This window comes from Auxenochlorella protothecoides, assembly GCF_000733215.1.
Source record: "Auxenochlorella protothecoides strain 0710 unplaced genomic scaffold scaffold82, whole genome shotgun sequence".
Lineage (NCBI taxonomy): Eukaryota > Viridiplantae > Chlorophyta > Trebouxiophyceae > Chlorellales > Chlorellaceae > Auxenochlorella > Auxenochlorella protothecoides.
The window spans coordinates 254,868-265,893 of record NW_011934215.1 but is presented as its reverse complement, the minus strand read 5'-3'; the positions used below and the strand labels follow the sequence as shown (position 1 = coordinate 265,893).

At 63.8% G+C, this 11,026-nt stretch overlaps 3 protein-coding genes across 3 annotated transcripts in view; 1 reads left to right on the top strand and 2 right to left on the bottom strand.

The window, feature by feature from the left end:
- Window positions 1–3,151, bottom strand: part of F751_6164 (Guanosine-3',5'-bis(diphosphate) 3'-pyrophosphohydrolase) — a gene marked incomplete at both ends in the record, with an annotated part of 11,572 nt that extends 8,421 nt beyond the window's left edge. Inside the window, 11 exons of the mRNA XM_011399798.1 lie at window positions 176–308; window positions 483–582; window positions 794–870; window positions 1,275–1,397; window positions 1,540–1,636; window positions 1,775–1,893; window positions 2,153–2,173; window positions 2,283–2,376; window positions 2,542–2,633; window positions 2,765–2,869; window positions 2,990–3,151. Coding sequence (XP_011398100.1) covers window positions 176–308; window positions 483–582; window positions 794–870; window positions 1,275–1,397; window positions 1,540–1,636; window positions 1,775–1,893; window positions 2,153–2,173; window positions 2,283–2,376; window positions 2,542–2,633; window positions 2,765–2,869; window positions 2,990–3,151 — 1,123 coding nt within the window. The remainder of the gene's footprint in view (window positions 1–175; window positions 309–482; window positions 583–793; window positions 871–1,274; window positions 1,398–1,539; window positions 1,637–1,774; window positions 1,894–2,152; window positions 2,174–2,282; window positions 2,377–2,541; window positions 2,634–2,764; window positions 2,870–2,989) is intronic.
- Window positions 3,152–4,426: 1,275 nt separating this feature from the next.
- Window positions 4,427–5,666, top strand: F751_6163 (Histone H1.2; the record flags this gene model as incomplete). The annotated part of the gene is made up of 2 exons (XM_011399797.1): window positions 4,427–4,714; window positions 5,046–5,666. The coding sequence occupies 2 exons, from the start codon at window positions 4,427–4,429 to the stop codon at window positions 5,664–5,666; spliced, it is 909 nt and encodes a 302-aa protein (XP_011398099.1).
- Window positions 5,667–5,804: 138 nt separating this feature from the next.
- Window positions 5,805–11,026, bottom strand: part of F751_6162 (Proteasome activator complex subunit 4) — a gene marked incomplete at both ends in the record, with an annotated part of 11,485 nt that continues 6,263 nt past the window's right edge. The window contains 13 exons of the mRNA XM_011399796.1: window positions 5,805–5,897; window positions 6,038–6,083; window positions 6,303–6,615; window positions 6,830–7,010; window positions 7,240–7,478; window positions 7,752–8,163; window positions 8,537–8,650; window positions 8,860–8,972; window positions 9,157–9,336; window positions 9,609–9,822; window positions 10,120–10,154; window positions 10,260–10,416; window positions 10,633–10,730. Of these exons, the coding sequence (XP_011398098.1) occupies window positions 5,805–5,897; window positions 6,038–6,083; window positions 6,303–6,615; window positions 6,830–7,010; window positions 7,240–7,478; window positions 7,752–8,163; window positions 8,537–8,650; window positions 8,860–8,972; window positions 9,157–9,336; window positions 9,609–9,822; window positions 10,120–10,154; window positions 10,260–10,416; window positions 10,633–10,730 (2,195 nt within the window). The remainder of the gene's footprint in view (window positions 5,898–6,037; window positions 6,084–6,302; window positions 6,616–6,829; window positions 7,011–7,239; window positions 7,479–7,751; window positions 8,164–8,536; window positions 8,651–8,859; window positions 8,973–9,156; window positions 9,337–9,608; window positions 9,823–10,119; window positions 10,155–10,259; window positions 10,417–10,632; window positions 10,731–11,026) is intronic.

Genomic DNA, 11,026 nt, shown 5'->3' with positions numbered 1-11,026 from the left:
GGGTGTGGGGGAGGGGAGGGACGAGGGTCTGGGCGCTGAGTGGATTCAGGCGGCCAGGATGGGAGGGTTGCCCTCAAGGATGAGGGCCACTGCAGGCATGCCACCAAGCCTGGCGCCGGTCCCTGCCGTCAACGACACAGACAGATCCTCATGAAGCCATTCCAGGGTGCCTGACCTCCAAAGCTGCCCCACCTGCCCTCCATGTCGTCCACGATGAGGCGCAGTGCCCGGGCGTCCAGTACCTGCTCGAGGGGGACCCCCTTCCGCACCATCTTCTTGTAAGTAGAGTACAGGCTCTTCACTCGGCCCTGCATTGGGATATCAGGGGGGAGGGGGAGGGCGCTGAGCTCAGGGCCGAAAGTATCTGAGCGCGGGCAACAAAGCTCCACAGTCACAGCCTTCTCCTGCTTGGGAATGCACTGCGAAGCAGGGGACCGCAATGGACCCCTTGCCCTGGAATCCCGATAGGGGCGTGGCCTCACCTCCACGACCACCTCCAGGCCCAGGGCTGTGCCCTCGGTCTCCATCTCCTGCAGGACCTGCCGGGCACAGGCCTGCAGGACCTCCAGAGCGTGGCCCACCCTGTGTAGATACCAGAAGAGCCAGGGGGAGGGAAGGGCATGACGAGGGAGGTGCTGGAGGGATGGCTGATCGTTCCTTCACTCGAGACCATCTTGTGCTCGCTGAACAGCACCCAGGAGGAACGGAATCCCAATGATTAGTTTGCCTGGCGTCACAGTGCACTGCACTTTCCGCCTCTCAATCAAGAAAACAAAACTAACAACCCACGCACCCTGGCCTCTGCTGCAAGCAGCTCATGTTGAGCGTGGAGGCATCGAATGGCAGCACGCTCTCGATCCGGGACATGGTCTGAGGAAGGTCGGGAATGAGGCATGAGGCAGCAGGCAGGCGTTTGGCGTGGACCTGCACGAACACACCCCGGCCTGCAGGCACCGACCACCCTCTGAGGCATGCAGACAGCAGCTGGGTCGCCTCAGCACCACGTGCCCACCTGTCGCTGTGTTGGGCTCAGCCAGGGCATGGGGCTGGGCGTGCGTGTTCCGGCTACGGGCCGCCGCCTGGTCTGAGACGGGTCCTGCGTTGGATCGAGGGGCGCTGGGATGCGCTCAGAGCCAGCCAGGATGGGGACTGGCAGGGGCGGCGTGCGATCTGACGAGTCAGCTGCCAGACCTTGGGGGACCCCAGGAGGGGCGAGGATGCAGGTGGGGAGATCCTCGGGCTGCACATCAGCCCCCCTCACGCCTCCCGCCCACCTGGTCGGGGCTCAAGGCGTCGCGGCGGGCATCCAGCGGGGCCCAGGCAGCCCCCAGGCTTTCCTGGACCGCTGAAAAGTCCAGGGGCTGGAGCACAGCAAAGCAGAGGTCCTCCAGCTCGCCCTGAAAGGAGGGTCGACAGGGTACAGGTGCGTGTGAGTGGGGCCCCGGAAGCCTTGCTCCCGGTTCATGCCAGGCTTGGCAATCACGAAGCGCAGCACCAGGCCCGCCTGGTGAGTTGGTGCCGCTCGCGACGCTCACACACCTTGATGGCAAACAGGCCCAAACGCTCGGCCAGGGTGCACCAGACTCGCAGCGTTTCCTGAGCGACGGCGCGCTGCTTGTCGGGCGACAGGGCGTACCTGGATGTGATGGATGAGGGCAAGGATCAGAGTCTGCACAGACAACGTCACAGGCCAGCTGTGTGAGCACCGATGATAGCATCGGCAGGCGCGAGCCTGCCCTGCCCACCAAACCGCCCAGGCCAGCCAGCAACTCACACGGTGCGCATGTTGTGCAGCCGGTCGGACAGCTTGACCAGGATGACCAGGGGCTCTGCCACCATGGTCAAGATCATTCGCCGGAGCGCCGCGCTCTCCTCGTAGCTGGCGGCCTTGGCCTGGGGAAGGGGGAAGGGGGGGGGGGGGAGGTGTATGCCCCTCGTAGGAGATGCGCCTGGTATGAAAGGCAGGCCAGACTGGGGTGCCAGCAACCGGCTGGAGCCCCCTCCCGTCCCAAATGACAAATGCACGCAACAATTTTCCCTGGCTGCAAGGCCCCATGCCCAGGCATGCCACCAGCTGCCCATCCTCCGGGCAGCTCACCGACAGCCGTAGTCGCCGACGGACAAGTTGGTGTGTGGCGCTGAGCTGGCTCACCATGCTGACAATGGAGGCGACCTGGCGGTGTGGCAGGAGGGATGGGTGTGCCAGCCTTTTCGGGAGCCGTCGATCGACGTCAGGGGCACAGCTCGCCCACCGCCCTGCATGCACCACCACCGCCACCCACTTTCGGCCCCGCGACCCCCTGAATATCGCTCAGGGTCATAGATGTGTCATCGATGACGTCATGGAGCACCGCTGCCGCCACACCATCCTCAGCTCTGTGGGAGGGGTAGGGCCGGGCACCGAGTGCTGGGAGTGATGATCGTGCAACACAGCTGGCAGACTCGCTCACGCCAGGGACGACAGCATCCGCGCCGCAGCAGGCCGGACAGCCACACAAACATGACAGTGAATCGATACAGTTGGCCCCTCCACACTCTCACCTGGCATCTGGCTCGGAGGGGCAGAGCAATGCCTCCATGATGCGGGCCGTCTCGATGCAGTGGGTGATGTAGGGTTCTCGAGTCTTGCGCACCTGCGGCGATCGTTGCAGCAAAACAGGGCAGCTCATCTTCCAGCCGACCCCACACCTGGCACCACAGTGAGTGACATTCCCATCCAGCACCGATGCCAATTGCCAAACCCACACGCAGGGTGCACATCCACCTGTCCGGCATGGGCTTCTGCCGCAAGCTCTGCAGCTGCTTGGAACCTGGGTCTGTTGAGCAGCCGGCTGTCGCTGACATCCACTCCATACAGTAGCTCTGGGAACTGTATGCATGGAATGAGGACACAAAGAGGTTGAAAGCGGTGAAGCTCAGCCAACACAATTGGTGCGAATGGCCGAGCGCGAGGGAGACCTTGCACTCCTCCCCACCTTGCCTCACACACCTTAACATGTCCTCCGCCTCTCCTCTCCTCCCGCCTCTCAGCCAGCATTCGTGGCTTGGAGTTGAGGGCGATCGTGCCACCCACCCCGGCAGCGGCTGCGGCCGTGATCAGCGTCGCCATGGAGCCGAGGATGACGTTGACGGAGTGCTTGGCATGCTGCATCGTCTCAGTGGAGACCTCGCTGACTTGCGCTGCGGGTGGCAGTTGAGATGAGGGCGCTGGTGGCTCGTCATCTCCCTTACACCATGCCAAGACAGGGAGCATGGGATCCTAAAACCTGCAGGCTACGCACATCTGGGCCCCTAATACGATCCTGGAGAGCCTAAACACCACACAGTAAGCTCCAAATACCTATGAGTCGGCTGTGTTCTGCGATGAGCGGGAGAGCTCGGCAAACATGACGACCCCAAGCACGCCCTGCACACGACCCTTTTTCTGGCCATGGTGGAAGCGTCTCCCGCCCGGCATGGACACATAGAGGACTCATTATCAAGCGTGCATCATGTATCCACTGGCTGTGCCGGGGTCATGTTCCGCTCTGTCAATCATGGAGGACGCTCATGCGCGATGACCGGGAGTGCAGCCCATGCAGCTTGCTGTCTTCAGAAGAAGCTATGCACGACGATATTGTTCTCCATTACAAGCTATTCTGTATTGTTCACACGTTGAATGTGCTCTGGCATGCGTTTATCGCCCTAACTTTGGTGCGAAACTCCACCACAACTCCGAGATGCTGAGCGGATGGCGGGAGGAGCAGGATCCAAAAGATTTGTCCTTCGGTATGCATATCATAAATGATCGATTGACATGAGCAGGTGGAAGTTGATAGCACTGCGAGACCTGTGATTGGAACTTCAAGACTATCAAGTGCTCGTGTGAACCTGCGAAAGTTCTGTACCGGTGGGCTCGGGGACAGTTTGTCCAAAGTCTTCAACATCATGCAGAATCCTGGGGCAGTCATAGTTTTACAAGAATTGCTACTCGTCCCGGCAGCCATGCTGTCCAGATCTGACGCAACATTGTTCTATACTTGAATTTTGACTGGTTCGGGGGACCGTTTTGGGGTTCCACAATCAATCAGAATTGGGAGTGATCGGCAAACACTCGCATGGCTGCCTGGGATTTACCACTGAATACAGGCCACGTAGGTTTACAGACCATTGTGTGGGATCCACGAGCACTCCCTTCACCACAAGCACCTTGATTGAGAAAGAACTCTCGTATGGAGGTTTTTTGCATCCTATTTCGTGCCCACCTGTTGGATCCCCTCTGTGAGAGGAGAAGTAAGGGGCATGAGCAGGATCGAAATGGAAAGCGCGCAGCGCCGAGGATCCGCCCCACACACGAGGCCCGCGCGTCACGAAAAGTAACAAGAAGGGAGGACGGGCGCCAAAGTTTAAACTCGAAATCGCAGTCAAGGTCAGACCCCCTTTCAGGATGCCGGAATCCTCCAAAGCAAGCGTTCGCACCGCCCCTACGCACGCTCCGTTTCGAGACCTCGTGCTCAACGCGGTGCGGGGATTGAAGGAGCGCTCCGGCTCCTCCCTGTACGCTATCCGTAAGAAAGTTGCGGATGAGAACACCAGCCTGACGGGCACCTGGGAGAAGTCTGTGTCCCGTGCCATCAAGCAGTTGTCGGAGCAGGGGGTCCTGGTGCGCAACAAGGCATCCTTCAAGCTCGCACAGACCGCCAGGAAGCTGCAAGGACCTACCCCGGGGAAGAAGGTTAGGATTATCGTATACATATTGGACTTGGGGTTGATGAGACTGACCACTCCCTTTTCGTTCCATGGTAACAACGGATTCCGCAATTATCCTCGCAGAACCCATCCTTAAAGAAGAAGCGAACCAAGGCCACAGATCTGAAGAAGGCCGCCAAATCAGCCTCTGCTAAGGTCCAGGTGAACATGGGACCAAACAATAACAATGTGTTGTCTTTTCCATGTGAATGATTGCTATGGTCCCTCAAGACTCACCGAATGGGTCTGTTGCTGTACTCTCAACTCAATTCCCCCTGCATAGTCCAGCTGATCCCTTTCTCTTGCTCCATCAACAGACAAATGCTAGCAAGACAGCCAAAGCAGCAAAGCCTCGCATCAAGAAGGCTGCTGCCACTGTGGCTGACGAAGTGAAGCCTGCCGCAGCAGAGGTCAAGGAGGCAGTGACGGATGTGGCCAAGGCCGCGCAGAAAAAGGGCAAGCCTGCTATCGACAAGGCTTTGAAAAGTGCTAAACCTGCTGCGGAAAAGGCTGTGAAGAAGGCCAAGCCTGCTGTCAACAAGGCCATCAAGAAGGCCAAGCCTGCAGCAGACAAGGCTGTTAAGAAGGCCAAGCCTGCTGTCGACAAGGCCATCAAGGACGCCAAGCCTATTGTGGACGCAGCGGTCAAGAAGGCCAAGCCTGTAGTCAACAAGGCTGCCGCGAAGGCCACGCCTGCAGTGATCAAAGCTGCGAAGACGACGGGAAATGCGGTGGCAGGCGCAGCGAAGTCTGCGGCCCAGCAGGCCGGGGCAGCCGGCGAGAAGCTGAAGACGGCAGCTGCGAGGAAGATCAAGCCTGCCGTGGATGCGGCGGCCAAGACGTCTGCACCCAAGGCCCTGTCTGCAAAGAAGGCTGGAGTGAAGAAGGCCAAGCCGGCTGCACCCAAGAAGGCTGTCGTGAAGCCTGCCTCACACTGACCAGGGAAACGATGCCCCTGACCCCTGCCCCACTGACCTGACGATAGTATCCATGTGTGTGCCACTACCCGGTTCCCTTGATTCCTCATGTAAGGCTGACTCCCCATCATCTTTCGCAGCAGCAACACAACAGGGGGACTAGACAAAGTAGGGAGCGGGGTGGGCAACGTCGCGTATCGCCTCCCACTGCTCGGACGTCAGCTGGTCCCGCACCTCGCTCAGGCCCGCCTCCTGCGATGCGGTGTGTGTGTGTGGTTGAGCATACAAGGCGGCGAGAATGGAAACAGGGGCACCAAAGGCGCAGGCGCCGTCCAATGCACGCGGTCATGCCCCCCATGAGCCCCCCTCTCACACACATTATCCCGGCGCACCTCATGCGTCCTGCGGAACTCGGCGAGCGTCTTCGTCACCGTCACCCTGTTGGTGCACCGAATGGGGGATGAGCTTGCGTCGGTGGGGTCACGGAGTGCGTGGACAGCAGCCTCCACATGGCATGGCCTGCTGGGCAACCTGTTTGTAGCAAATCATGTCTGCCCACCCCTCCACGATCGGTGCAGGGTCCGCAAAAGGTCCCAATACGCTCCCTGGACCCACTCAATCCCCCCAAACAACCATCAGGGACCAAGGCAGTGCGACCCCTCGGTGGTAAAAACGCGCCTGATGGGCGCGGGCTCGCCGGCCAGCCGCACGAGGGCCATGAGCACCCCGGGCAGCCAGGCGGGGACGTCGTAGGGGCTGGAAAGGACAAACGCGCGCAGGCCCTGCACCGCCGCGTGTCGCCGGGCCAGGCTAGGGCCCGGAGCCGCTGCCGCCGTCCCCGGCAGCGGCGGCAGGGGCCCGGGCACCATCCGCTTCCGGCCGCGCTTGGCGGGCAGCAGGCGCTCGACGTCGGCCAGGAAAGCGGCGCGCAGGGACGCCGTCTTGGACTCCTCCATGCCCTTGAGCAGGCCTGTCACGGCGGGCGGGAGGATGATCGAGGGGTGGAGGAGCGCGAGCGTATCCTGACAAACAGCTGCGCAGTGGCGACGACTCCAGGCCCGCTGACAGACCTGGGCCGGGGCCACACCGGTGCCTCGCCGGTGCCTCGCCGAGCGTCAGTCCTCCCCCCCCCCCCCCCTCCTCCTCCCAGCCCAGCGCCCCCTCCCTTTCCGCCCTCGACGTACCCGACAGCGTGGCGGCCGCAAGGTCCCTGACTTCCAGCTTGGCATCTGAAAGGCGTTCGACCACGGCGGTCACGAGCGCGGCGGTGCCGGCGGTGCCCAGCAGGAAGACGTGGCGGAACCAGAAGTACTGCAGGTACACCAGGGCCGACGCACGCTCGGGCCACAGCTCAGCGCCACAGGCCTAAGGAAGGGAAGGAAAGGGGGAACTCTGGAGGTGTACATCAGAATGTATGGGGGCTGGCTGAGAAGGCTGTGTCTAAAGCTCTGGGACTGGGATCTCGCTGGGAATAGTCGCGACGCGGGATCACGGGCGGGACAGTGCGAGACCATTTGGTGATGCCCATGGCCCAACCTGGGCGCTGATCCGGCATCGCCATGACCCTACACCCAAACCCACCCCCCCGACGCACCTGGACCAGGGTGGCGAGCACGCTCTTCACCAGCGCCGGGTGCATCAGGGGCAGGTACTTGAGCAGGGACACGGCCTTGCGCGCCGCCATGGACACCGCCTGGAGCTCGCTGGGGATGAGGCGCTGGATCTTGAGCATGCCCGGCAGCAGGCGCACCAGCCAGGGCAGGAGCACCGTGCCCTCGCCCCCCTGAATGGCCTGCGCCACAAACTCCACGCAGTATGCGACGCGGGTCAGGGCTGCGAGGGGTTGGGAATATTGGGTGTTGAGGGAAAGGCGATGATGTCGGGGCCGGACTTGGTGGCAGGTGTGTCGGGGGGATGGGTACGGTCAAAGTTCCCAGGCGGACTCCCATCTCCACGCTCGGCGCCTGCCGAGGTAGTCCATGATGTCTACTGGCAGGTGCCTACCTCCCCTCCTTCTTCAAAGCCCTTCCCTCTCATCATGCATTACGAGAGCAGGCACCCCAGGGCAGCCTGCACGACAGAAACATGCCACCCACCCTCCCAAACCCCTCATCCACCGAGAGAGCCCCCTCCAGAACCTCTCGCCTTGTTGAAACCTGGGCGACGCGCTCTCCTTTCCCAGCGGCGCGCGTGCCAGGCTGAGGGCCGAGGGCGAGGCCTCCAGGCCCTCGGCACCCTCGTGCTGCATGAGCACCGCGCTCCCCGGGCTGGGCTCCACCTCGGGGTCGAGGTTGTCGCCGGCGCTGCCCGCCGCCGCGCCCAGCTCCGACGGCGTCAGGCCCGGCCCGGCGTGAGGTGGCGGGCTGAGCGAGGCCAGGCTCGCGTCGTCCTCTGCGCCCGCGGCCTCAAAGTCCATACCGTCCTCCCCCGTCGCCTGGGAGGGCGTGGGCGTGCCGGGCTGCTGCTGCACGGGGGCGTCCCGCGCCACCGCAAACATGATGCCCACCGAGGCGTCAAACTGTGTGTGTGGGTGCGAAGAACAAGGTGGATGTCATGGGTGGAGGAGGAGGGCGCGGCGGGCGGCTGTGGGGAAGCGAGCGCACCCTCCCACACACGCACGCACACTGGCGAAGGGTGACCGGCAGCGAGCTCATGCCCGCACCCATGCGCTGCTCTGGGCTCTTCTGCTCCCCCCATGCTCTCCTCTCAAACAGGTCCTTTTCATGGACACCATGCCGTGAATATCCTGGCCCTCCTTTCCTCCCCGCGCGCACCTGTGTCACGAGGTCGTCCAGGCACGCCACCACCAGGGGCTCCAGGGTCAAGCGGCAGCTGCCGTTGGCGCGCGGCGCGGCCGGCGCCTCGCCTGCCCGCGTGTCCAGGCGCGCCACCTCTGCCTGGTCTAGCACGGATGCGGTGAGCAGCGCGCCCAGGCGCGCCGCCTCCACCCTCACCATCTGGCCCGGGTGGGAAACGAGTTCGGGGACCTCCCTCAGCAGCGAGTCCTGCGTAATGGAGGGGCGTGGCTGGCATCTGAAAGCTAAATCAATCGTGCTGCATGCCTGCGACGTGCCCACTTTGGGGCACACCGACAGAACTGGGGGAGCTCTGGTGGGGAAATGGCAGTGATGCCCATGGCTCAGTGCCTGCAACCAAGTCTTACCGTCCCCCCCCTGCCCTATCAAATCCTCCTCCCTCTTGATGGCCGACTCACCCACAGGCTGCAGAGGAAGGCGGGGTGGGAGCGGTTGCCCAGCACCGTGATAATCTCCGTCAGGAGGTAGTTCAGGTACTTAAGCCGGCGGTACTGCGCGCCCGACCCCGCGCCTGCACAGGGGGATCGTGCGTGGGGTGAGGGTCAGCGCATGTCACATGCTGAGATCATGGGCTGGTTCGCCGCATGCACATCTCGCACCGTCTTGACAAGGGTGCCGCAACAGGGGCGCACCCGTCTCACGCACGTTTGGCCCTCCAACCACCCAAATACAATTTCACACCCACAAGCACTCACCCGGGTGGGCAGGGCCGGCCACCAGCGCGCACAGCTGCGCCAGTGCGCCGTGCTTTCCCGCCGTCGCCAGCTCGTAGGCGGCGTACCGCAGCGTCCCGCTGGCCCAGGCGGAGGTCTGCTCCAGCGGCGCCGAGGCCAGGGCTTCTTGCAAGGCGGGGCCCACCCATTCGTCCCAGGACCCTGTGCATCGAGTTGGGACGGGAGGTTTGGGGTGGGGGCCAGTGCCTGGTCCGGGCCAGCCGATCGGCGGTTGGTCAAGCTGGGCCTGTTCTGGCGCACTCAGGCCAAAAGCATGACCAAATTATGAGGCGGGTCGACTGCGGCTGTGTTGCCAGATGCTCGGCGCTCCCAAGTCGTCACAATCTGGTGCGTACCGGGGAGGGCCCCCCCCCACCCTTTAGCAATTCCCTATTTTCCCCCACAACCCTCCCAAACCTCCCCTTTCCCCTCACCGTCCTCGAAGGGGACGCCCGAAGCCACCAGCCCCGCCAGGCACTCGCCCGCCGCGGCGGTGGCCGGCCGGTCGACGTCCTGCGGTCGCGCCAGGGCCTCCAGCACCGCGGCGCGAAGGCCCGGCCCCAGAACCGCCGGAGCGGTGAGCGCCAGGGCCTGCACCAGTGCGGCGTGCTCCGGCTTGAAGGTGCCATCCTGGACGGCAGCCACGGCCTCACGGCCGCATGGCCAGACGGAGAAGCGGAGCACAGAAGAGACCGCCAGCTTCGCCACAATCTCGTCGGTGCTGCCTAGCATGGGCCCCGGGCCGGAGCCGGTGCCATCCCCATCCCCCGCCCCCGTCAGGTTGGCGTGGTTGCCGGCCAGGCACGCGAACAGCGCGGCGGGGGCGCCGCGCTCCATGGCACCGCGCACGGCGGCCGCGGCGGCCGCCTCGGCGGGCGTGACCGGGCGCGCGGCGTCGGGGCGCCACGCCGGCAGCAGGAGCTTCAGCGTGGCCGCCAGCGCCACCTGGCGCAGCAGCAGCAGGTCGCTGGTCAGCAGGCCTGGTGGGGTTTGGGAGGGTGGGGAGGTGGGGTAGAGGGCGCCGACCTTCAGACACGCGAAGGCCAGCCATGGGAATGTTGATTTCTAGAACAAGGCACTCGCACCTGCAAACGTGGTGGCGATGGCCGCCGTGTCATCTGGCGAGGCCGTCTTGAGCAACAAGCAAGTGAACGCGGCGGCCAGGAGGCGGTATCTCCACGGTACCGCAGGCGTGGAGGTGCCACTCAGAGTCCGCAGCAGGTCGCGCACCAGGGCCGACACCTGGGAGGTTGGACGGTGGGGGTCGCTCCTGTCTGGTGAGAGTCCCACGGAGTGAAGATGGGGGCACGATTTGGGCGCCTTTCCCCCCTGCACTTCCTGCCAGGGTGCCTTGCAGGCTGCCAGGGGCCCCTCAGCACCGCGTGAGCCCCTGCGCGGTGTGCCCACCCGTGGACGCCCAGGCCGGGCACCCCATGCCCCTGGTTCCCTCTCCCTCACCGTGTCCGGGTCGTGGTTCACCGGCTTGACGAAGCGGAAGCTCAGGGTGACCGCCGCCCCCAGGAGCTCCGTCTGCGCCCCCGCCCCGGTGTGCACCGCTGCGATGAGAAGGGGGGGGGAGGAGGGTGTTGGCGGCGATGCATCGTCACTGCAGGGTCCGGGGGGGGCTGCGGAAGGTACGGCGCAGGCACGAACCCTCATGTCCGCCACGAGATCGGGCGTGGGGTTGAGGAGGCTTGCTCGGGTCCGTCGGTGCATGCGTTTGTTGCATCAGGGCTTGACGCGGTCAGGATCCAGCGCCGTGCGATTCCCTCCCCACCGTACCCTGATGCCCCCTCCCTCCCTCCAGCCCTCACCCGAGGCCTGCAGCGCTGCTATGAGGGCATGCAGGGTG